A 22,222-nucleotide genomic window follows, 5' to 3' on the forward strand; every position below is an offset into this window, starting at 1 on the left:
TTGTCTGAGCACAAACATTTAGATGGATTTAAATGTGTGAAAAGGCAGTTATCTATTTTGCACATCATGTAGAAAGAAACATTTAGTTATTATAAATTATCATATTATCAATATGATATTTTAATAAATACTTTGAAGTGCTTATATGTTTATGTATTTCATTTCCATACGTTTACTTGACATATGCATTCAAATATAACTGAATAAATTGCTATTTACATTTTCATGTCAGGGAACCTATTAAATATGTAACATTTCTCATGACAGGTACAAATATATTGAAGAAAATAAAGATATATAGATATATATAAATATGGTCAAGGATACGGCCAGAGTTCAATGCTTTTACTTTGAAGCAAAAGGCCGCTAACTGCTGGCATGTGCTTCCTGCCTCACGCTAGCTTGACTCAAGTTGTCAAAATGGCGCAGCTCTTAGTGGGAGTCTGGAGTTAGTTCACATCATCAGTGACATTTAATAAACTACCGGGCAACTCACGGAGCGTTAGCCGCGTTTGCACCATGGCGACCCTGGACCAGAAATCCCCCAACGTGCTTCTCCAGAGCCTCTGCTGCAGGATCACGGGGAAAAGCGAAGGTACGCCCGCTAACGCTGGCAAGCTCCGCGCCAGTCGCGTTCAATGCGAAATCCAAACCAAACATCATTTAAAGAAATCTTCACTTAAACGTTTCTCTGCACAATTCAAGTTTTAAAAGCGTAACTTAATCTGTATATGCATTTTTTTAATCGTTACAGTCTACTGACCACTTCGGCGTATGTTTCCTACACCTGACAGCCCCACATTTATCAATAATTTAACACTTTCACTGCTCTCATTGGCTCAACCCGGTATATTTTTGTGCCGGAGTGTTGTAGAAAACGATGGGAGTTTCGTTGGGATAACGGCCACTTGCTTTTGTTGGAGAAAAGCCGAATTAAAGCTACAATATAGCTTATTTCTTCAAGTCCATACAAGTGATGCAACACACTAAATCATAAGAAATACAGATGAGGATTGGTGTCTCTTTAGCTGAGCAGGATAACGGCACGTAAGCGGGGCTTGGTCCGCTGTCAGCCAATGGGCTCGGCTGTAAGCACACACATACTTAGCTTCATGCTACATGGACCTATTAACTATTAGCTTTGTATTGATCAGATGATTTGATTTCACCCCGGGTATCTGTTAGCTTGTTAGCAATTTAGCTGTGATGCTGATCACTACACTGGTTGGTCCTGCTAGCTGCAGGCCTCTGCTGGATGCTGGCATCTCAGAGGATGGTTAGCATGTCTTGCTCACAGAGGAGAAGCAAACAGATCACTGTGACCATGTGATCAAACACAGAAGCAAACAGATCACTGTTATCATGTGATCAAACACAGCAATGCTTTGCAGTCACATTAATAGTTTTCACAGCAGAATCCTGAAGTTTTATAATGTGCATGTTCTTTTTCAATGGGAACACTATAGCATTCTACTGGGTCTAAGTGATGGTTATTTCTGCATTACCTGAAAGTGTTTCCTTGACTTTAACTCATCACTGGTGGTTTATTTCTCCAGCTGAAGTCGCCCATCAGTTCCAGTATGCAGTGCGAGTCATCGGCAGTAACTACGCCCCCACCATTGAACGGGATGAGTTCCTGGTGTCAGAGAAGATCAAGAAAGAACGTAAGCTGGCCTTTGAATGAATATTGTCCCCTGACGACACAGTCATACTGTTGATTATTGAACTACTGTGGCTTTTCTCCCCGTGTGTTCAATGCCTTTTACGCTGGAGTCATTCCACCAAAGAAACTTTCATTAGTGGAAGATGGCACCATTAGTGGGAAAACATTGATCAAAGCTAAAACAGAAATAGTGCAGCACTTACCGCAGAGAATAATTTATTTATCACAGGTTGACTGAAGGTCTCTGAGGTGCCATTAAAATAACGATTCTGGTTGTTACTGTATAACAGGCACCTGCTGACTGGGTTAAATATCCATTCCTGATGTGAGTAAATCAGATATTTGGTTCAGGTTGATAATGTATTGCAGTGTAAACAACAAAAGCAGCTACAAGAATGCAATTCAGCTCTGGCCACAAAGTGAGACGTGTCAGCTGGTAGTAAGATGTTAACATCAGCAATGTGTGGACAGACTGCTGGTATTGTTCAGGTCTAAAAACATCTCATAGAAACAGACACTGAAGTTTTTTGTTTCTCTGTAGAACAGAGCGAGCTATGCAGACTTTTTTCTAAGCACATCTTCTTGACCTCATGTTCCTCATCAGTTTGATATTTACTTTCCTTTTGCTTTACTCTGCAATTTAAAACATGGTGATCGTTCAGGATTGTAAAGTTAATATTGCAGGGGACTTACAAAGTTTGTCTTGATGCTGTTGCAGTGCTGAGGCAGAGGAGAGAGGCAGACGCTGCTTTGTTCTCTGAGCTGCATAGAAAACTTCAGACACAGGTGAGTACTTTTTTTCTTCAGTGCTTCAAATCATCATGTGGAATCTGATCAATTTAAAATGTATTTTTTTATTTATGTATTAGTTACTGTTTGTATTTTTTTGTTATTAAGGGATATTTTGTGCTGTGTTTACTGTTTGACAGGGTGTTCTGAAGCATCGCTGGTCTGTTCTCTACCTGCTGCTCAGCCTCTCTGAGGACCCTCGTAAACCATCCAGCAGGGTGAGACACATACACACACACACACGTTCATTTATTTTATGGTTATAATTATCCCATAGGTTTTCTATAAAAGGACCAAAATAAAAGTTTGAGGTTGAAACCTACTTCTCTCACCTCCTCATCGTCTTCTCAGGTTGGCAACTATGGGGCGCTGTTTGCCCAGGCCCTCCCCAGGGACGCCCACTCCACCCCGTTCTACTGCACCCGGCCACAGAGCCTGGCCCTGGGCTACGTGGAGAGAAGCAGCGGGCTGACAGCCAGTGTCGGCACCAGCGGAATCTCCAGTCTGGGAGTCTACACGCTGAACGGACCCACACCGACGCCGCAGTCACTACTGGCCGGGTGAGAAGACAGACAAAGCATTTAAAAGCATCTGGTGCCACAGTGGTCTCCTCTGTGATTCTGAAGCCTGCTTTATATTATTATTTATGCGGTCAAAATAATGAGTACACTCTCACAGTTTCACCTGAAAGCCTCTTGTGAGAGCAGGTTTACTTATTGACGCTCGATTTGTAAAAACAACATCAAATAAAGGAAGCATCAATAACAGTGGAACCTGAACTGGCCTCTCAGCCTGACCTCACATAAATCTGTTTTATGTGGCACCAGAAGGCCATTTAATTCCATTTATCCTCATTGATAATGCAGGAGTCCTTCAGTTAAAAATGACCATTGAGCTGTTAGCACTCACCTTTTAATCGTAAAAGGTCAAGTCCTTACTCCGAAAATAAAAAAGTTGCATTTAGAGCATAAATTTATATCAACACCAAGTAGATCATATCCCGATGATTGTATAATGACAACATTGGTGCAGGATATTGGTTAGATCTTTGTAACTAACAGTGATGGTGTGTTTGTGTGTGTTTTAGTCAACCTCCTCAGTCCGCAGCTGCAGCCACTCTTCCTCTGGGCTCTCGACTGGCCTGGGCTCTTCCCATGAGCTCCTCCCCTTCCTCCGCTCTGGCCCTGCCCGCCACCCGGCCAGCTCTCGGACCTCCAGCTCCCTCCACACGACTGGTCCGACCTCGCCGAGACGGTGACACAGGTGCTGAGCAACGTATATAAACACAGAATAACCTTATAACCGTAAGCAGCACAGGTTACAGACTGACCAGAACATCATCAATGTGTTTTGTTATTTTAAGTCTTGAGTCTTTTTAAAGCAGAACAATAGATCGATATGGAGCTTCATCATCGTCTTACATTTTTAAAATCATATCTACTCTTAAAAAACATAAAGTTTAAACTCATGTCCCAGATTATGTCATAGTTTCAGATTATCTTATTTGTTTTTAAATTTAACGGGAACTCTGAGAGCACAGTATATTTTTGATGTTCGATAAAACACTTCATCCCCTCGTCCTCTGCTGGTATAGGGGAGGTTAGCGAGGCGGCACTGGTGCGGGACATCCTCTACGTCTTCCAGGGCATCGATGGCAAGTTCATCAAGTTGAGTGCCCAAGAGAACTGCTACAAAATAGACAGCAAGGTATGTGAACCGCATCGAGCCCAGCACACAGATGCCAGAGTAACGGTAACATTAACAGTACAGCTCAGGTCATCATCATCATCCTTGAACAACTGTAACAATATAATCAACAAGGTGAAGAGCAACAGAGTAAATCTGGCTGGTAACGGAAGCTTTACATCACTTGGATGATGCCACTGTCTTCCTCTTATGAAGCCCAGTTGAAGTAATGGTCACCAGAGAAGATGACATAATATCGAAGGTATTGTTGTTGATTGGACTTTAAACGAAAGATTCAACAGATCAATATGAAGCTCTTTGGCTCTGAGCCACATCGACTCCTCTTTTCTTTTCTCTGTCCTGTCAATTTCTTTTTTTCCCTCTCTCTCATATCATCGATAGGAAGACCTGAGATGTAACCTGTCCCGTAGCTTCTCAGGGCTGCTAAACATAGACCTGCCGTCAATGTGGGAGCCACTGAGGCCAGAGATAAATGAGTCTAGGGTGGAGATACTTCGTCATTGGCCACTTTGCCTCTCATTAAAGCTTCCTATATGAGAGGTTTTGTTAATCAGATGACAATTTAATGCGTCACTTGAAGATAAATCCTCCCAAGCTGGAAAACTTATACAACGAGGAAAATTGGAATCGTCTCCATGATGTCACTCATCACAGCCGTCTAAATAAAACTCGAGATGCATATGTGTTGTAATGTGTGCTGTGCGTCACCAGGTGGTGCTGCACAAGTCCCTGAGGGACACCTGCAGCAGACTGGCCGAGCTCGGCTGGCTCCACAACAAAGTCATGAAGTTCACAGACGCCAGAAGCGTCGACCGGGCCTTCGGGCTGGTCGGACAGGTGTGTCTGCGTTACCATGTGTATTAATTATCCTTAAAGGATCTGTTGGTTTTTTTATACATGTTTTTTTTATCCATGTCTGTCCCTTCTGTGTCCGCAGAGCTTCTGTGCATCGCTCCACCAGGAGCTGAAGGAATATTACAGGCTGCTGTCTGTCCTCCACTCTCAGGTACTTTAACAACTCATTTAAAGAAAAAAGGTCATCTCAATCTTGTAAAAGGATTTAGGGAAATTAAAGAATATTCAAAACAACTTTTTAACTTCTTAAGTTTTTAAAAAGATGAAGGCCGACCTTAATCTCAATCAAGCTGCACCTAATGTCACACATGCCTAGATATCAGTCTTCTAAATTGTTCTGATTCTTTTATTGAGATCCATGAATTATCCCAAAATTGTTTGATCCTGCTGACAAACAAGCAAAGACATAACTGGTGTCTGTTGCTTTATATGTGTCTCAGTTGCAGGTGGAAGACGAACAAGGTGTGATCGTGTGCACAGAGAGCAGCCTGACTCTCAGGAGGCTGCTGGTTTGGATGTACGACCCCAAAGTTCGGCTTAAAACGCTGGCCGCCCTCGTCGACTACTGCCAAGGTGGGCTGGACGTGGCTGCTGTGTTAACATTAGATGAGTGTGTGTTTTTTAACCTTTGTGTTGTGTTCAGGTCGAAAGGGAGGAGAGCTGGCTTCAGCTGTCCACGCTTACGGGAAAACAGGGGACCCGCAGATGAGAGCCCTGGTTCAACACATCCTCAGCCTGGTGTCACACCCTATCCTCAACTTCCTCTACAGGTGGATCTATGATGGAGAGCTGGAAGATACCTACCACGAGGTACAAACATCTTTCTGATACTTTCAGTACATTTGGGAAATCTTTGGAGAAAATATAGGATGTTTCTCACTCACCACCATCACCTGTAGAAAACCGTGTGATTTGTCTGAAGCTCCGGGCCTCCCTGAGATCCTTTCATAGAGCAACCGATCTGTACATCGTTCCTTTTAACTCCTCTGATGTTTGACCCTGATGAGAAAGAGGAGGAGGGAGAGAAATAAAGAGTGAGGTGAGGCAGGACATCTTAAATGAGAACTGATGAGGAGTGTAATGGAGAACCTGCTGATGGATGTTTCTCCTTTATTTCTCCCTGCTCCCTCGTCTCTCAGTCACAGTATTTATGTGTCCAGCAGTTATCACTGCACTCTGCTCATAAGTGCTGTGTTTAAAGAAAGCAAGGGAGAGAAAGTTATTGCACCTTTCACAAGGGAAATCACCAAGTAGCTCATAAACCAACATTTAGTAAAACACAAGTAAATAAGGGATGTTTTAGTTTGTAACATGACAGCGATTCCTTTCTGTGAACAGTTAGGAATTTAAATCTAGAATCAATCACTATTACAGTAGATTTCAGTGTAACAATATCAGGATAACAAATGATCATACACAGAATTACACTATGTTATCTAAATATAATGATATTAAGCAAAAAACAAACAAACTAGATATTGATGTTTGTATCAAGTGTGTTTACAGAATCAATTCAATTTGCACACGTGGCCTATTGTTGATTTCGTGTTCCAGCTAAGGAGGTTACGGGAAAGATTTTTTAAAAGATGAATTCAAAGTGAAGCTGAGAGTTGTGGAATACACAGCGTTCAGCATAACCATTAGACAGCCAGTTAAGGCTTTGTGTAGCAGCGACTGAAGTAAATGGAAGATCTAACTGAAAGTGACAAAGATGGCACACTGTCCATAAAGCTAAAGTATTTTATTATTGTGTAACTGTTAACTTTATTCTGATCAGTTACATTCAAATATATTCAAGTTAAGAAAAGTATCATGTTATTCAATTCTACAGTAACCTGATCTGTAATTGAGCATCTCATGACGACACCTGATCTGATTCTTGTTCATCACTGATTTGAGAAAATAAAAGTTTCTACTGTTTATTGAACCCTCTTTATTTTTGTGTGTAGTTCTTTGTAGCATCTGATCCCAACGTGAAGACCGATCGTCTGTGGCACGACAAGTACTCCCTCAGGAAGTCTATGATCCCCTCGTTCATCACTATGGACCAGGCCCGCAAGGTATATACACACCCACACACTCTAATGCTATAGATCAGAGGTACTGAAGTGCTGACACACAACACAGATATCACTTAACTATTATCTCCTGCCTGCTGCGATATTTCATCTCCCCTCCAGGTTCTGCTGATCGGTAAATCCATCAACTTCCTGCACCAGGTTTGTCATGACAGAACGCCGCCGGGCAAAATCACGGCAGCATCCAAGTCTGCAGACACGCCGAAAGATGGTAAGAGCCTCAGCTGCTTTCAGATTAATGCTCAGAAGTCTTGCCTGAAATATTCCTCAGTGAGAATGCAAATGTCAGAGTCAGTTGCATCGGATGTTTGCTGGAACTTTTCCTTTCCAGGAAAATGTCTGAGTCTGACGTTTTTACTGAAAACAGCTTGTGTCCCTCTCACACTGTTTATCTCTCTGTACTTGGTTTAAGGGCATAATTAAGATTGAATAAATTGGGAATAACATTAATAAAGAGACAATAATACGCAGCATGCTCATGGAAAAGCTGGAATGATGCTACGAGCTTTATCGTCACCCTTTGTTGTTTTGTCCTCATCTTATTGATATTGCTGTATTGACGTGGGCCAGTGGACTGGCAGTGATCGATGCTCTTACCGGTCACTGGCCTTCTCCCACTCTCCTTTTGACTACGAAGTGGAAAGAGTTATACTTAGCCATATTCTATTGATTCGGTTTGTCGGACATCATCGGTCGAGTCTGACCTGTAGCTTTTACTGTATCTACTGAAGGATGTCAAGTTGAATTGTCTTAGTCCCTCGTCGGCCCAGCAGTAGAGGCTTGGTTGTACCTGGAGAGGACACGTGTTTAGTTTGACCTTCAGTCCAAAAAAACTTTAACCCCAAATAAGAAATACTTACATTTTGTTGTGTTGTGTCCTATCAAAAAAATGTTTAAAGGAAAGAACATTTATTAGAATTATTAAAACTGTGCATTTGAAGTAAACATCATTTTTATATCAGCTGCACTCAAGTAATGTTTTCGCTTTATGAAACTTATTTGAATTAAAACGTCTGAATACCTTCTCCATCTTCTGTCTTGTCGTAGCTGCAGAGCTGCTGTCGGACCTGGAGGGGGCGTTTCAGGAGAAGATCGACGCTGCCTACTTCGACACCAGCAAATACCTGCTGGACGTTCTCAACCACAACTACCTGCTGCTGGAGCACCTGCAGGCCATGAGGAGATACCTGCTGCTGGGCCAGGGAGACTTCATCAGACACCTCATGGACCTGCTAAAGTAACAATGATATCTGATAATAACACCTTAATGCTAATTTGTACATGTAAAGCAAAGATATAACAGCAGCATATTATTCAGGACAAATCCATATCCTAATTATGTCACTGCAGACCAGAGTTGGTGCGTCCTGCCACCACGTTGTACCAACACAACCTGACTGGTATCCTAGAAACAGCCGTCAGAGCCACTAACGCCCAGTTTGACAACGCAGAGATCCTCAAGAGGCTCGACGTGCGTCTGCTGGAGGTAAAGTGTGTCTAAAAGTGTGTGTGTGTGAGAGCGTGTGTGTGTATGCACACACAAGATGTCGGCAGGTCCTCAACGTGTCATTTATTTGCTCCAGGTGTCTCCAGGCGACACAGGCTGGGATGTTTTCAGCCTGGACTACCATGTGGAGGGACCCATTGCTACGGTAACACACACTTTCACATACACTTCCCAGCACATGGTTATGTTGTGTTTTTTTTTTTAATCTCTGAAGATCTGTTGTGTGTTTACAAGGTGTTTACAAGGGAGTGTATGGGTCACTACCTGCGCGTGTTTAATTTCCTGTGGAGGGCCAAAAGGATGGAGTACACACTGACCGACATCTGGAAGGGACAGATGTGTAACGCCAAGCTCCTCAAAACCATGCCTGGTACAGAAACACACATGACAAACACACTTTCCACGTGAAACTTTATCCCACACACACACACACACACACACTGTTATCTGCGGCTCATAAAACCTTTTCTTTTTTACCCTCCAGAGTTGTCCGGCGTGCTGCACCAGTGTCACATCCTGGCCTCGGAGATGGTCCACTTCATCCACCAAATGCAGTACTACATCACCTTCGAGGTCAGACCATTAGCAGCACCATTACCGTCACATCAATGAAAAGTAGTATTTACAGGAGGGAGGTGATTTACTGTGTTTTTATCCAATCACCGGGAGCAAAGTCAGCGAGGTCTGAGAAGGTTGGAGGTTCGAGTCCAGATCAAGTGCAAAACAATTCAGGGCAGGAGCCTCAAAAGTGAAACTTAGACTTAGAAGGTTTTAAGATAATTAAATAATGAAGCTAACTCAATGATACCTTATGATAGAGCAGTGTAATTCCCATATACTTAATTGCACATGTGTGTAGGTGCTGGAATGCTCCTGGGACGAGCTGTGGAACAAAGTGCAGCAGGCTCAGGACCTCGACCACATCATCGCCGCCCACGAAGTCTTCCTGGACACCATCATCTCAAGATGCCTGCTGGACAACAACAGCAGGGTAACGCACACAAACACTCCCATAATAATCTTATGCAATAAATGAGACTGTCGGTCATATTTCCCGTCTCTTGTTTTCTCAGTCTCTTTTGAACCAGCTGAGGTCCATATTTGACCAGATCATTGAGTTTCAGAGCTCACAGGACTCCCTGTACCGCTCCGCACTGGAGGAACTCACCCTACGGCTGCAGTATGAGGAGAGGAAGAAGCAGAGAGAAGAAGAGGTAGGAACTGATCACTCTGAGCCACTGATGAGCGACAGGAAAGAGTTCTCTGATCGACTAACCTGTCTCCATCTGTGTCGTCGCCTGCTGATTCAGGGTCAGTGGGGAGTGACGGCCGAGCTGGAAGCAGAGGAGAAGCGGAGGATTCAGGAGTTCCAGGAAACCATATCAAAGATGCGCTCCCAGTTCCGCATTCTCACACACTGCTACCAGGTACTAACCTGAGCCATCTGGAAAAGCAGCACTAATTTATTCTGGCCAAATCTTCTCCTTCTGAAATGTCCCTCTGACACTGATTCTTTCAGAGCAGCGTCCAGCAGTTCCTGGTGTTGTTGATGACAAGTTCAGATGAGAGTCTGCGGTTCCTCAGCTTCAGACTGGACTTTAACGAACACTACAGGTTTGTGCAACATCCTACACAGTTTCAACATTGGCCAAAAAAGTTTGCTGCTGTACCAGTTCCCTGTACTTTTAAGAGATCCAGTATATCACCTTTCAAAGCGCGGTAACAAGGTGCTTTAAAAGTTAAAAATGAAAAACGAAAGGAAAACAACAGGAAACATTTAAAAGCAATTTGAAGATTGCACAGCATGACAGCACAAACACAAGAATAAAAAAAATATCAGGACGAAATTAAAAGTAAATAAATAGAAGGTGAATACAGAAGTCCTGAGAAAGCACACCTATCAATGTGTAGTGGGCGTGGTCACACATACACGAATGTGCACAGTGGTGAACCTTCTCTGCGGATTCAGAGATATGAACCATTTCAAAGAGGATGAGGGTGAATTGTTGCTACTGTTTCTTATTGCTAACACGTTGTAAAGTCAAGGAGAAAACTTCGTCAAACTGTTTTAAGATGCATTCAGAAGCAGCTTGTCTGCTCTCCACAGGGCCAGAGAGCCGAGGCTGCGCGCTTCCCTCGGTGCCACCCGAGGGCGACGACTGTCAAATATCTGAAAAGGGGGACAGCAGCATTTACAAGCAACCCAGCCATTGGAGCATCGGGTTATGACATCGCGGAGATGGGCCAACCAGCAGTCTTTCAGCGCTTCTTATCCAGATGATGTCATACCTTGGAGGAGCGATCCGGCCCCGCTCTGAGCGCTCATGGCATTACAGGCGGTCACCAAGTGATGACATCACAACAGTCAGCTGAGTGGGATCACAAACGAATAAAGCCAAGTAAATGAAAGTTATCAGAGCTTGTCGTGACGTGCAGAGTAAACACCCTAAGTGGACGGCGGCGTGTGACTGGAAGTCGCACAGAGCCGCAGTACATGGCATGCCTTATTCATGAGAAAGAAAATCTTTTTCTCTCAGCGTGTTTGCCAAATCTAGCCCCAACCCACATAATGTATGTACATAGTTTATGCAAAAATGTATGTATGTGTGTGTATATATAAATGCAGTGTGTCTGTTTTGCATTTACTCACTAGGGTTTGACAGATATGGGTCAGATATTGATATTTTTTCAATTTTCTATTTGTAGCAGTTATTAAAACGATAAACTGGGATCATTTTATTCCACATCAGAAAGTTTTTCTGCTTTTAGCATTTACAGCACGAGGCACTGAAGCTGTATGGACCTGCAGAAATCCTCAGCATATAGAATATTTAATATTTATAGGCAGTATTGGTCCCTCACTATCTGTCTAACCCTAGTTCACCAGTCTCCTTAAAATCCAGGGTATTTTAGAAATCAGGTCAGCTGTCCAGTCATGATCATACAGAGGATTTCTACTTACACACACACAGGAAGAGAGAACGGCTCGTGCAGTCATAACGCCCCCTTGTTGTCGACTTTGTTTACATCCTATAATCAAAGTGTGTCATTAGATTTGTGAAACAGAGTCCGACAACTGAGCAGCGAGATGTTACCTGGGCAGGGAACTGACCGATGTGGAGAATGTCTTTAAGGGTTTACGGAGTATTAAAGCGTGGTTCCCCTCAGCTTGTGCTGTACAAGACAGAGCATGTTCAAGAAAACAATCCTCACAACAACCACAACAACCTCACTTCTTTCTCACTGCATAACAAAAAAGTAAAGAGCGATAAATATTCAGATATCTCTGTTTCTTTAAATATTGTAAATATTGTCTGAGTTTAAAGACTTATTTGGCTGTAAATGTTAACATGGGCCGTTTATTTTATGAAACAAGTCAAAAAGAAAACAGTGTTGTTGTATTATTATTCTGTTATGTTTTACACCTACAATCAATCCTTGAAGAGTGAGTTGAAAGGCCTTAATTGCTGTGGTACATCATGACTATTTGCTGGATTTCCCTTTTTCACCACCATTCAAAAGGGTTTTACTGTAGAAAAAGGCAGAAGAGTTATACTGTCATTTCTGTCTGAACAGCTGTGAGCTGTGATCTCACCCCATTGAAGCTGCGATCCTGGGCCAGGGAACAGATGTTTCTAAAAAAAAATTAAAAAAATCCAATCCAATCTTCTCTATTAGATCCCACCGTTAAATCTGCATCTAACTGTATAGCAACTAAGCAGATGATGTTAAATCTTTTTGGTAAACAGTGTTCAGTGAAGTTTTTTTTTTTTTTTTTTACTTCTGCACATTAACCAACATTTCAGTTTTGGCCCCTGGTTTGATTTGACATTTAAATTTTTTTTATTGTCATTGGAATAAATCGGTGCTGCATACGGTCACTAGACCAGTCAACTGCTTTCTGACAATGACTCTCCTTCATATGTGTGTAAAGAAAATAAACCCCTGCTCTGTCCGTCCTCTGCATTGTATAGCACATAATGTATAGAATATAGGGAAGCAAAGCATCCCACTTCTTCTTTAATAAACTGTTTTTTCATATATATAAATGTGTTTGAATGTTTACTACTGATGGAGCTGTTCGGTTGGGCCCCTTTGCTTTGACATACTGCCCTCTTGTGGCTTAAAGTATAAAATCAACTGCTTTACATTTTGTGAATATTTAAATAATGGTAACTTAAAGGTTTACGAAAGAAACTTGTGAGAGAAAGATTAAAACAAGAATATGGAAAATTAAAACAGCAGAAGCTGAGATATCCAGACCTTCACAATCAGCTCCACAAACATTGGAGACTGCATGTCCCATAATGCAACTGGCTAGTTTATTTTTAGTTATTTACTTCATGTTTTAAACACTGGCTAATGAGACTTCCTGACCAGGGGCGTTGCAATAAGGAAGGCAGAACGGGTAATTATGTGGAGTCCCCCCGAGCGGAGAAGGGGCTCGAGAGAACAGCTATTAAAGGTCCAGTGTGTAAGATTGAGGTGAAAGGGACTATTGGCAGAAATTTAATGTCTCATGAAACCCCCCCCCCCCCCCTCGGGTCCCTTTGGGGTTGGACCCCCAAACCCCCTTGAAATACTCCTGTGCTCAACAAATCACATTGCTGCTCTATTTGTAAACACATGATTTCCTAATGATGTGACTGAGTTGCAGTATCATAATGAAGCACTAGAGGGAGTAATAGCTTCTCTTATCCAGTGTCCATCCCCTCCTCTATCACTCCTCTCTGTCTCATCATCCTGGCTTTAGATTCTCGGGTATAAAGGAACTGCCATTAAAAAAAACTGATATGGTTTAACTTCAAGTTATTTGTTCTCTGGAGTTATTTTTAATGGGGAAAAATGTAGCTCTTGTTGTTGGATGGAGGAAGATGTTGACGGATCAGAGACAAGAGAGAGAAAGTCTGGTTGCACACGTCCAGCTTCACCTTGGCCTCTTTCTCCTGCAAATATTTCTTCTGTCTGCTTTGATTCCAGTCTGGAAAAAACCAATTCTTTCAACGGCTCTCTCATTCAGACGTTTGATGAATGTGTGTGTGCGTCTGTGTAAATACCAGTTTATTTGACCAGAGCCATCTCTTCAGGCCTAAATATAAAACAGACCCATTTTAACACGGCAGACAGCCCTGACTGTTGAGCTGGAACAGACACAGCCTGAATCATCCTTTCTTTCTCCTTTCTCTCCATCTTCTTTTCTTTCTATGCATCCGTGTGTGATGCTGGATATCTAAGCATATAGAGGTGTTTGTCAGTGCATTGGTCTGTGAAATCAAAATGGTTTTCTGAATGCTCGAAACGTTTCTCCCAGTATTCCCAACAGCCCTCGTGTCATTTCTTTTCCCCTCAGCTGAAATAGCTTTCACTGTTGACCTTTATATTGAGCAGGACCTCCCACACTGACCCGGTGTATCAGCTCATTCTGCCTTTCTGTCTGTGACAGCCTCAGACATGTGCACTTGCTCATAATCTTCAAGCAGAATAAACTTGACTTAATCAATTTTTATCACTATTCAGCACAACATTATGGGCCTCCATCAATAACATTTCCTGAAATGTCAGATATTTCAGATATATGTCTGTGTGAGTCAGCAGCCCGGTGCAGTGAACCTCAGCTAATACCTGAGAAACAGATCCAGCTGCCAGGAGCTTCAGGGCTCGTGGTCACAGCGGTGACGGCGAGGACCACCGAGGACACCGAGCTCACGTGTTTGGTATTTTCACTGGAAAAGAAAACCACAAAAGGAATTACAGTTTTAAATGTAACATATTTGAGGCTGATTAAAGGCTAATTCCCACAATACTTATGTTTGATATGCACAAATGCCAAATAAAATGTAATAACACATGAAAATACAAAATAAGTATCCTTTTGCATTTTTATTTCTATATTTTTCAAAACGTCTTTCATTTACAATTTATTATTAATTGCCTTTAATTTGTAATTATTGCTACATTTTAATAAATAGTGTAATGCTCACTATGTGACAGCAGTAAAGAGAAGTTGTTAGTTTCCTTTGGTTTGAGCCAGGTTTGTCTCAAACTCCCAAAAGGCAGAACAAAAGGTTCTCAACAAAAAGTGTCCTTTAATGAATAAGGTATAATAACACAATCCAAAATCAACAGTAAACTCAAAATGCTCTGAGGCAAAACCAGGGGAGACACAAGGAAACACTAGAGACTTACTGGGGGGAGTAGAAACAGCGACGAGTGGTGAAACAAGACATGGACATGGAAACTGAATCTCACAACAACGAACTGACAAAGACAAAGATTTAGATACACACTGAACTAATGACAAACTAGAGACAGGTAAGACTGACGAGGGCAGGAAGTCCAGGGAGAAAACACACAAGGAGGAGAGACTACAAAATAAAACAGGAAACAGATGAACACAGGAACACTGAGAGGGACACAGAGAGGGACACAGAGTGGGACAAACCAAAGAATGGTGCACCATCTTTCCTGTCCCCTCAATGTTCTCCTGTGATGTTATAAACAGAAACTTACATGACTGTAAATGTCATTAAAGAAAAAGCAGCTTCATTTCCTTGCGACCCACCCGAGCCCTCTTCTCCTTTTGTACGACCTCCTGAGAGTGTTTTGAGGTAAGACAGGAAAAACACTGCCTGTGTGTGTGTGTGTGTGTGTGTGTGTGTGTGTGTGTGTGTGTGTGTGTGTGTGTGTGTGTGTGTGTGTGTGTGTGTCAGGAACAGACAGCTGACATTTAATGGCATTTCCTGGCAGCAGGTGTGTTTGGGAGAATCTTATCAAACGGATAAATTCTTGTTCCGTGTTTTCATCCCTCTTGTCTCTGTGTCTCCAGCTGCACCTGCATGTTTCAACACAATGACAGAAAGAGCGAACTAATACAAAACCACTTCATTATGCATCACAACACAACACGAACCATACAACAAGGCCACTAAGATCTCCTCCTCCTTTGTTCCCAGTCTGCTTTAACAAGAGTCTTGAGGATGCATGTGCAGCATTAATTGGACATTAGCATTTTGGGTTTTAATGAGGATAATTAGATCAGCAGGTCGTATTTAAGTCTGATACTTTTGCCCAGACACAGATCAGAGGAGTGAAAACCACTCTCAGCCGTGAGCACAGTATCTGTCATCTTATTCAAGTTTAAGCGTTCACCTTCAGAAAGAGTGTTTCCCATGCTTCATTAATTGTGACCATCTAATTAATAGTGTGACGAGCTGAATTGAAAAACGTTTTTCGATGTTGCACTTCCTCTGATGATCTTGTTCAGTTTCGTATTTTAATATTATCACTCGAGAACACATACCTCCACCAAGGCCAAACGGTCCATTTGCATGGAATTCAAAAACAATCTATCATCGTCATTTGTCATATTTCAAGGTTCACATTTCAATGGCATCTGCCCCCTCAAGTTCCATCATGTGTGGAGAGGATGAGGACACCTCTGGAGGCAGGAGGTGGTATTCAACACGCGGGACAGACAGCATGTCGACAGTTCCGGCTGAGCTGCCACCGCTCTCTGATCAAATGATTTTTCAGTTGTGAACGCTGCCTTAGCTCCACGGCGTCCACAGAGCTGCCCATCCACATGCCGCCGGGAGACATGACAGTGCAGTCTTGTTGCTGGAAGCGGTGTCTAATTATGCTCACGGCTCCAGTGCACACGTGTCTACAAGGTTAGGCCAGACTGAGGTTAGCCGACGAGGATCAGACCACACTGAGTCAGACCTGAGAACATTTCAGAAATAGAGTCGGCTCTGCTTTTCAACACAGTACAACTGATATAAACATTCTCTTAAGCTCAAATGGCTTCATACAGTGACTTTCTATTCAGTAAAATCCAGTGAAGATGAAACCAAAGTGTTTCCACAGATTTTAGGACACCCAGAGCTCTGACTTTAAAAAGTTCCACTGGAATGAAAATGTCTGTTTTCAGTGTTTAATCCTCAATTATTTAATTAAAAGAGCAAAACTGTCCAATCACAGCTCCTGTTGCTGCTTTGTGGGCTCATTTGGTTTGATGATTAAAGTGATCGTAAAATGAGGAGAAATTAATGGCAGACATGCGTTTGAGTATGATATGCAGACATACAGTATATGGAAACAGTATAAATACAAATTGAATTTAAAAGCTGTGTAAGGACTTATTTGCAAGTATAATGATTTTATTTTTTTCTTTGTTGTTTTTAATTTAAATGCTAATTTAATTAGCTAGTCTGCAATGGCTAAATCTTACATGGGATCAGTTTATTAATAAAACACTGGAACGCTCCAGAGTCCACACGTCATGCAGCTTTAACACCTTTGAAAAAGCTTCCTTTCCATCTGTGTCACTCAGAGATGGATCAGTCCGAGACATCTACAGATACCGCACTTTATCAGCAGGTGATTTAGAGACAACACAATGAATGTTTCTCTTCCTCTGCTCTGGAATCGCACTCTCCTGTCGTCAGATGCAGCACCGTGTGACATTCTCACCGCCCCCTGGTCCCTATAACTGCGTTTGTCCTGACTGTGGTTTATCAACCCTGTGCATGTGGGAATGACGCAGTTTGGCTGCTTAAATATTCCGGTGGAGTCAGAATGCACGAGACAAATCATCTTCTGAACTCTGCAGGTGTAATGACCAAAAAGGTCACGCAGGGGAGGAGGGAGTGATGGATGAAAATGTAAATTCTGTCACTTTTTCAGCCTCAGGATGCACATGTTTGTGCAATACACTGGAAATGTACAGAATATATAAATAAAGCTATGTTGGCCTAAGGATGATGCATGAGGAAAGGTCATGGAGTGTCCTGAATGGAAAGTGGCGATCCTCTAGGGAGCATGAATATCCGCAGTACATTTTATGGAGTTCAGTGACAGTAAAGGAAAGGTCATAGGTCACCAGGTAAACCACGAGACGATCATATCTGTGAAAAAGTCCTGGATGAACAAACATCACCAATCCACACACAGACAAGTTAAACCTGCAATTTCCACCATCGAGTGTACGAGCCCCGGCTGCTTTAAAGATATTTATTCAGCTTAGATGGTCAAACGGATTGATGGACACGTTAAAGAACGAGCGAGGAATAGTTGATTAGCGCACTTGTATTCATGCGCATGCATGAGGGTTCCAGCGTCAGTCATGAGGCCTGATGGGAGAAGCTGTCTGCAGGCTGGAAATGCCACCCGCTCCCTCTATTGACAGACAGAAAAAAACAGAATGGGGGTCTGATCGACACAGAGAGAGAGAGAGAGAGAGAGAGAGAGAGGAAGACGTGGGAGGAAACAGAGTTGGGTTTGTTTGTTTGTTTGTTTGCGCTTGAGTGTGATGTTAATGTGCGACTGAAATACTGAAGCATTTTTACATTTTAGGCAAAGACAACAAGACAGTGTGTCATCATTACTCCTCCACTGTCGAGTCCAGTGTAGTCTGCACATTTCATTGTAAGGAATAAGCTTTCTCTACAGGAAGCACTGGTTTACTCAGACATGTATTAAGCCTTTGTTTCTCCATACAACAGGTATTTATTACCATAATGTAGAGGATAACACCAACCAAACCATCTGCATCTTGGTTTTGACTATCGACTGTGAATAAAGATGGACGACACTTCTCCTCTTCCTCCCACTATCCAGAAATGAAGCCAAAATATCCTGAATATGTACATATGGGTATAGGGACGTCCCACCAATCATGATGTTTCACCTTGTTTATATAGCATCAAAAAACTAACTAAAACCAAATTGGTGGGACACTTGAACAAACAGCTTGGTGAAGGTTTTCACTTTGACTTTACAACTTTACTTTATGCATGTACACAGTATGCATTAATCGTTCGAAGTTTGGTTTGGTATTGTTTTTTTAGGGGGGTGTAGGGCCCCAAGGTCCCTTGAAACACTCCTGACCAGTTAATGATAATAATTTATTGAGATTAAAGTGCTTCATGTAGCCTCACTAAGAGGACGGAGGACTTTAAAAGAGGCCAAATGAATGAATTAGTTCTAAAGAATAAAAATGAAAGGGATAATGTGATGAACTGACACACTGAAGCATTGAATCATTTCCTGCTCTTAACGGCAGCTTCACTGAGAGGTCTCCTTGTCGAACACAACAGGTTAACTACATCTTTTCCTTTTCTTTTCCTTCCATTTAGAGTAATTGTCATAACAGCTGCCGACACACACCTGTTGCTGATGCTGCAATGGCTGAAATAGCCAAGATGGCAGAGTGGCGGCAGCACCCAGGGGTGAAATTGAGGGAAGGCGCGTCTCAACGGACAAAACTGTCTGACTCATCAGGCTAAAAAGCTTCTCTTATAAAAAAAGAGAAAGGAAACTCAAAGCAGCTTTAACTGTGAAAACCTGCCTTTTCTAGACGTGCATGTGTGAGAGAAAAAAGCATCGAGTTTGTGCTTGAACACCGTGCTCTCGTCAAACAAACGTTCCACTCCACCTACCAGTTGCTAAGGTCATCAAACCTGCACACCTACCGCTGCCTAAAAGCAAAGAAAAACCCTTTATTCTTCTTGCTCTTTGTGCTGCAGTCAGGCCTTGATCTCTCCGTCTCTCAGCTCCAGACCACTTTTCCCCTCTTACCTGCACAGAGGCAGACAGAAATAAAGCAGCCTTTTCTCAGAAATCTCCAAAGGAAGCCAGTTCTCTCTTTCTCTCAAACCACGGAGCTGTGACTTCAAAGCCGCGCTCTTAAATTGAAGCTTGATACAACTCCCACCTGACATAGTGGGGTTGTTTTTGTGAATTAACCAACATGCTGAGTTACCGGTTAGACCCAAACCTCTAGTTTCTTTCTTCCAGTTTGAGCTTATTCTTTTTCTTTTCCATTCACAGCAATGGTCCTCTACTTATAGTGAAACAAATCAATAAAACAAACTGCTGCCGGATGGTTCACTGTTAATTTTAGTTCCACTTCATCACAAAGAAGATTTTTAGTTGTAAATAGAAGAAGTTTGACAATATATTTTTTTAACTTTTAGTCTAACACGCCCCCTAAAAAAGGCAGGTAAAGCTAGATATGAGGATTCCTACATTTCTTACATGCACTGGAATCAAATCATAAAAGGATATTGGCATGTGTTTATCAGGTGAGAGCCAGCCAGGGAAATCATATTCATATGAAATGCAATATTTATGAATCCTGATATTGAAGAATTTTCTTCAACTTCAATATGAAACCTGCTGAGCTGCCTTGCAAAGCTTTGTAATACCCACTCCTCCTTTTCCTTGCTCAGCCCATCCATTTGTCCAATAATATCACTAATGCAACAGGTATCTGGAATTAACGCCACACACTGTTTAGTCAGTTTTTTTACTGTTTACATGCACACAGTGAAATATGGATGCTGTTGTTTCCCTAGCGTCGGGGTTAATCCAAGGCTAAACCTGCACTAACTCTTCCAGCTTATTCTTTTTAAATTTTTTTACTATTAAACATCCCTGGAAAAAGGCTTAATATCTATGGAAGGTGCACAGTGATCCCATCGAGGTGGGTTTACATGGGCTTTGCAGGGCGGGCTCGACGCCCAGCTCCTCGGTATCAGAGGGCAGCAGGAGAGAGGAGCCACCAGGAACGTCAGGGCGGCTGAAACACCCACTGACCCTGGGTTCATCACTGAGAATGTGTCCACGTCGCAACAACATTAAGGTAAAATATGAATAAACTTTATAAAAATAAGTGTTTATCATCTACTACAGTGGATTTTGCCTTAATCTGCAGAATCAAGCATTTAAATCTGAACAGTGTTCAAGATAAACAAGACACTGCTCAATACAGACGATATGTAACAGCAGATTGAAGTGGACGTGCTTATGTGAAAACCTCACCGATGACTCATGGCTGTGTGTGTGTGTGTGTGTGTGTGTGTGTGTGTGTGTGTGTGAAAGCGACAGCACGGCTGCGTGGTGAAATCCAAATCTCTAGGATTGGGTGAGTAAATACAAGTGTTTGTGTGGTGACATGACGCAGTTCTATAATGTACTCTAAATGTCTTCTCACTGCAGAGACAGGCACTACGTTTCCATGGACACTGATAATCAAACTACTGACCTTATTCTGAATAAGACGTTTCTAAGTTCTTTCATTCATATTCCTGATGACATGTTACAGAGCATAGGCTGATTATGAATCACATCATTACATCCGTCCACTAATCTTATTTTATGCATTTCTACCGATTTCATTTGTCATACAGATATTTATTGTACCTCTTTCAACATGCTCTTTGTAGATCTCGATTATTTCACTTGCAAATTGTTTTAAACTGTGCTTTCCTTTTAATCCTAATATGAAGTATGAAATGTGCTTAATAAAAAAACTGCCTTGCCTACCACTTGATCTACACTCAAACCAAGAGGTAGAGGCCTCTTTGCTTTTGGCTCTTTATGAAATAATAGAGCAGATTTTCATTGACTCTTTTTGTTCTGCTCATCTCTCTCCGTATGTTTCTCGGGCCAGTGAGCCTCATTTGCATGACAGTTGAGAACAATATTGGCGAAGCGGCGAGACAAAGGCGCTCCCTCTCTTTAATTTGCTTCTCTTTTCTCTTTCAGTGCCGCTCAGATAATAAAAAATGTTTCACAGTCCTCAAAGTGCGTTAGAAACACTGTTACCAAAGCTCGGCTCAGAACAAATCCAGAAAGAGAAATATCTGGCAGGGAGTGTCCAGTGGCTTTCTGACGGCTGATTGGCCAAAAATGGCAGAGAGCTGAGCGGAAGTGCAGAGTTGGTCTGTGCGTTTGTCACGTAGACTGTAAACAATGATGGCGTCTCTACTTATGGAGCCACAGTAGCGAGTTCCCATAGATACATGCCCCTGACCAATCGTGAGTCAGTTGCAGCTGTCCGTCATAACATTTAAGTTTTTATAGCATCAAATCACAAATTGAAACAGACTTACTGGAAAAGAACTACTACAACAAAAAACAACATTGAGGGAAAATGATTTGATGTGCACAGTCTCTGTTTTGTCACGGAGAGCGTCACCTTTCATTAGATCAATCGTTACTCCTGAAAGATTCAAAGTATTAAAGATGGCTGCTGAACACAAACAAGTTCATATGTGAGGAGACTTGTGACATAGCAGGACAGTGAGACACACACTAGAGCAGAGTGTTGGTAGAAAGTTGTTACTCACAGTTAATGGAAGTTCAGATCCTAAAGACTCAAAAGACGAGCAGGTTCACACACAAGAAGAAAAAACATGACACACCAACAACTACATCTACACACCTGGTGAACATACAGAGAGTGTGAGGGGTTTCTTGACAGGAAGAACAGGGGCGGCCCTAAATAGAAGAGGTGTGTGAGTGTCAAGTCACCGAGAATCAGGAAGTGAAAGGACAGGAAGAGTTTGCAACGTGACAAATAAAACAGGAACTGCAGGATGACTTGATGTAAAAAAATAAACAATATGTTTTATTATAAGATATTATTAAAATAATGAAAATGTGATTTATTCGTCTTATTCCTCTCTCAGAGCTGGAGGACACACACACACATGCACGGATCGATTCCTCTCTCTCCTTTCAGCTGTGATGCTTTCTTGGTTGCCATGGCAGCCAACGAGTATCTCTGGTGCTGGGCAGAAATGGGCTCTGATTGGTTAATCAGTATTCAGGCAGCGT

At 42.2% G+C, this 22,222-nt stretch overlaps 1 protein-coding gene and 1 long non-coding RNA gene across 2 annotated transcripts; one reads left to right on the forward strand and one right to left on the reverse strand.

Annotated features, from left to right (window-relative positions):
* Nucleotides 1-391: 391 nt before the first annotated feature.
* Nucleotides 392-12,648, forward strand: tubgcp3 (tubulin gamma complex component 3). The gene is made up of 23 exons (XM_020103923.2): nt 392-595; nt 1,557-1,664; nt 2,382-2,449; nt 2,593-2,670; nt 2,804-3,012; nt 3,540-3,715; nt 4,047-4,159; nt 4,871-4,996; nt 5,097-5,165; nt 5,455-5,587; nt 5,658-5,824; nt 6,964-7,074; nt 7,195-7,303; nt 8,140-8,329; nt 8,443-8,578; nt 8,676-8,744; nt 8,834-8,969; nt 9,084-9,172; nt 9,459-9,590; nt 9,673-9,813; nt 9,910-10,026; nt 10,119-10,213; nt 10,707-12,648. Exons 1-23 carry the CDS (start codon nt 520-522, stop codon nt 10,771-10,773), a joined length of 2,715 nt encoding a protein of 904 aa, XP_019959482.1. The 5' UTR covers nt 392-519; the 3' UTR covers nt 10,774-12,648.
* LOC138406940 (uncharacterized) lies at nt 3,592-8,282 on the reverse strand. The gene is made up of 6 exons (XR_011240284.1): nt 8,114-8,282; nt 7,953-7,970; nt 7,154-7,882; nt 6,104-6,203; nt 5,899-6,013; nt 3,592-3,718 (listed from the first exon to the last, which is right to left on the reverse strand). It is a non-coding gene; the product is annotated as an uncharacterized lncRNA (long non-coding RNA).
* Nucleotides 12,649-22,222: the final 9,574 nt, after the last annotated feature.

Source organism: Paralichthys olivaceus, chromosome 24, assembly GCF_024713975.1.
Source record: "Paralichthys olivaceus isolate ysfri-2021 chromosome 24, ASM2471397v2, whole genome shotgun sequence".
NCBI lineage: Eukaryota > Metazoa > Chordata > Actinopteri > Pleuronectiformes > Paralichthyidae > Paralichthys > Paralichthys olivaceus.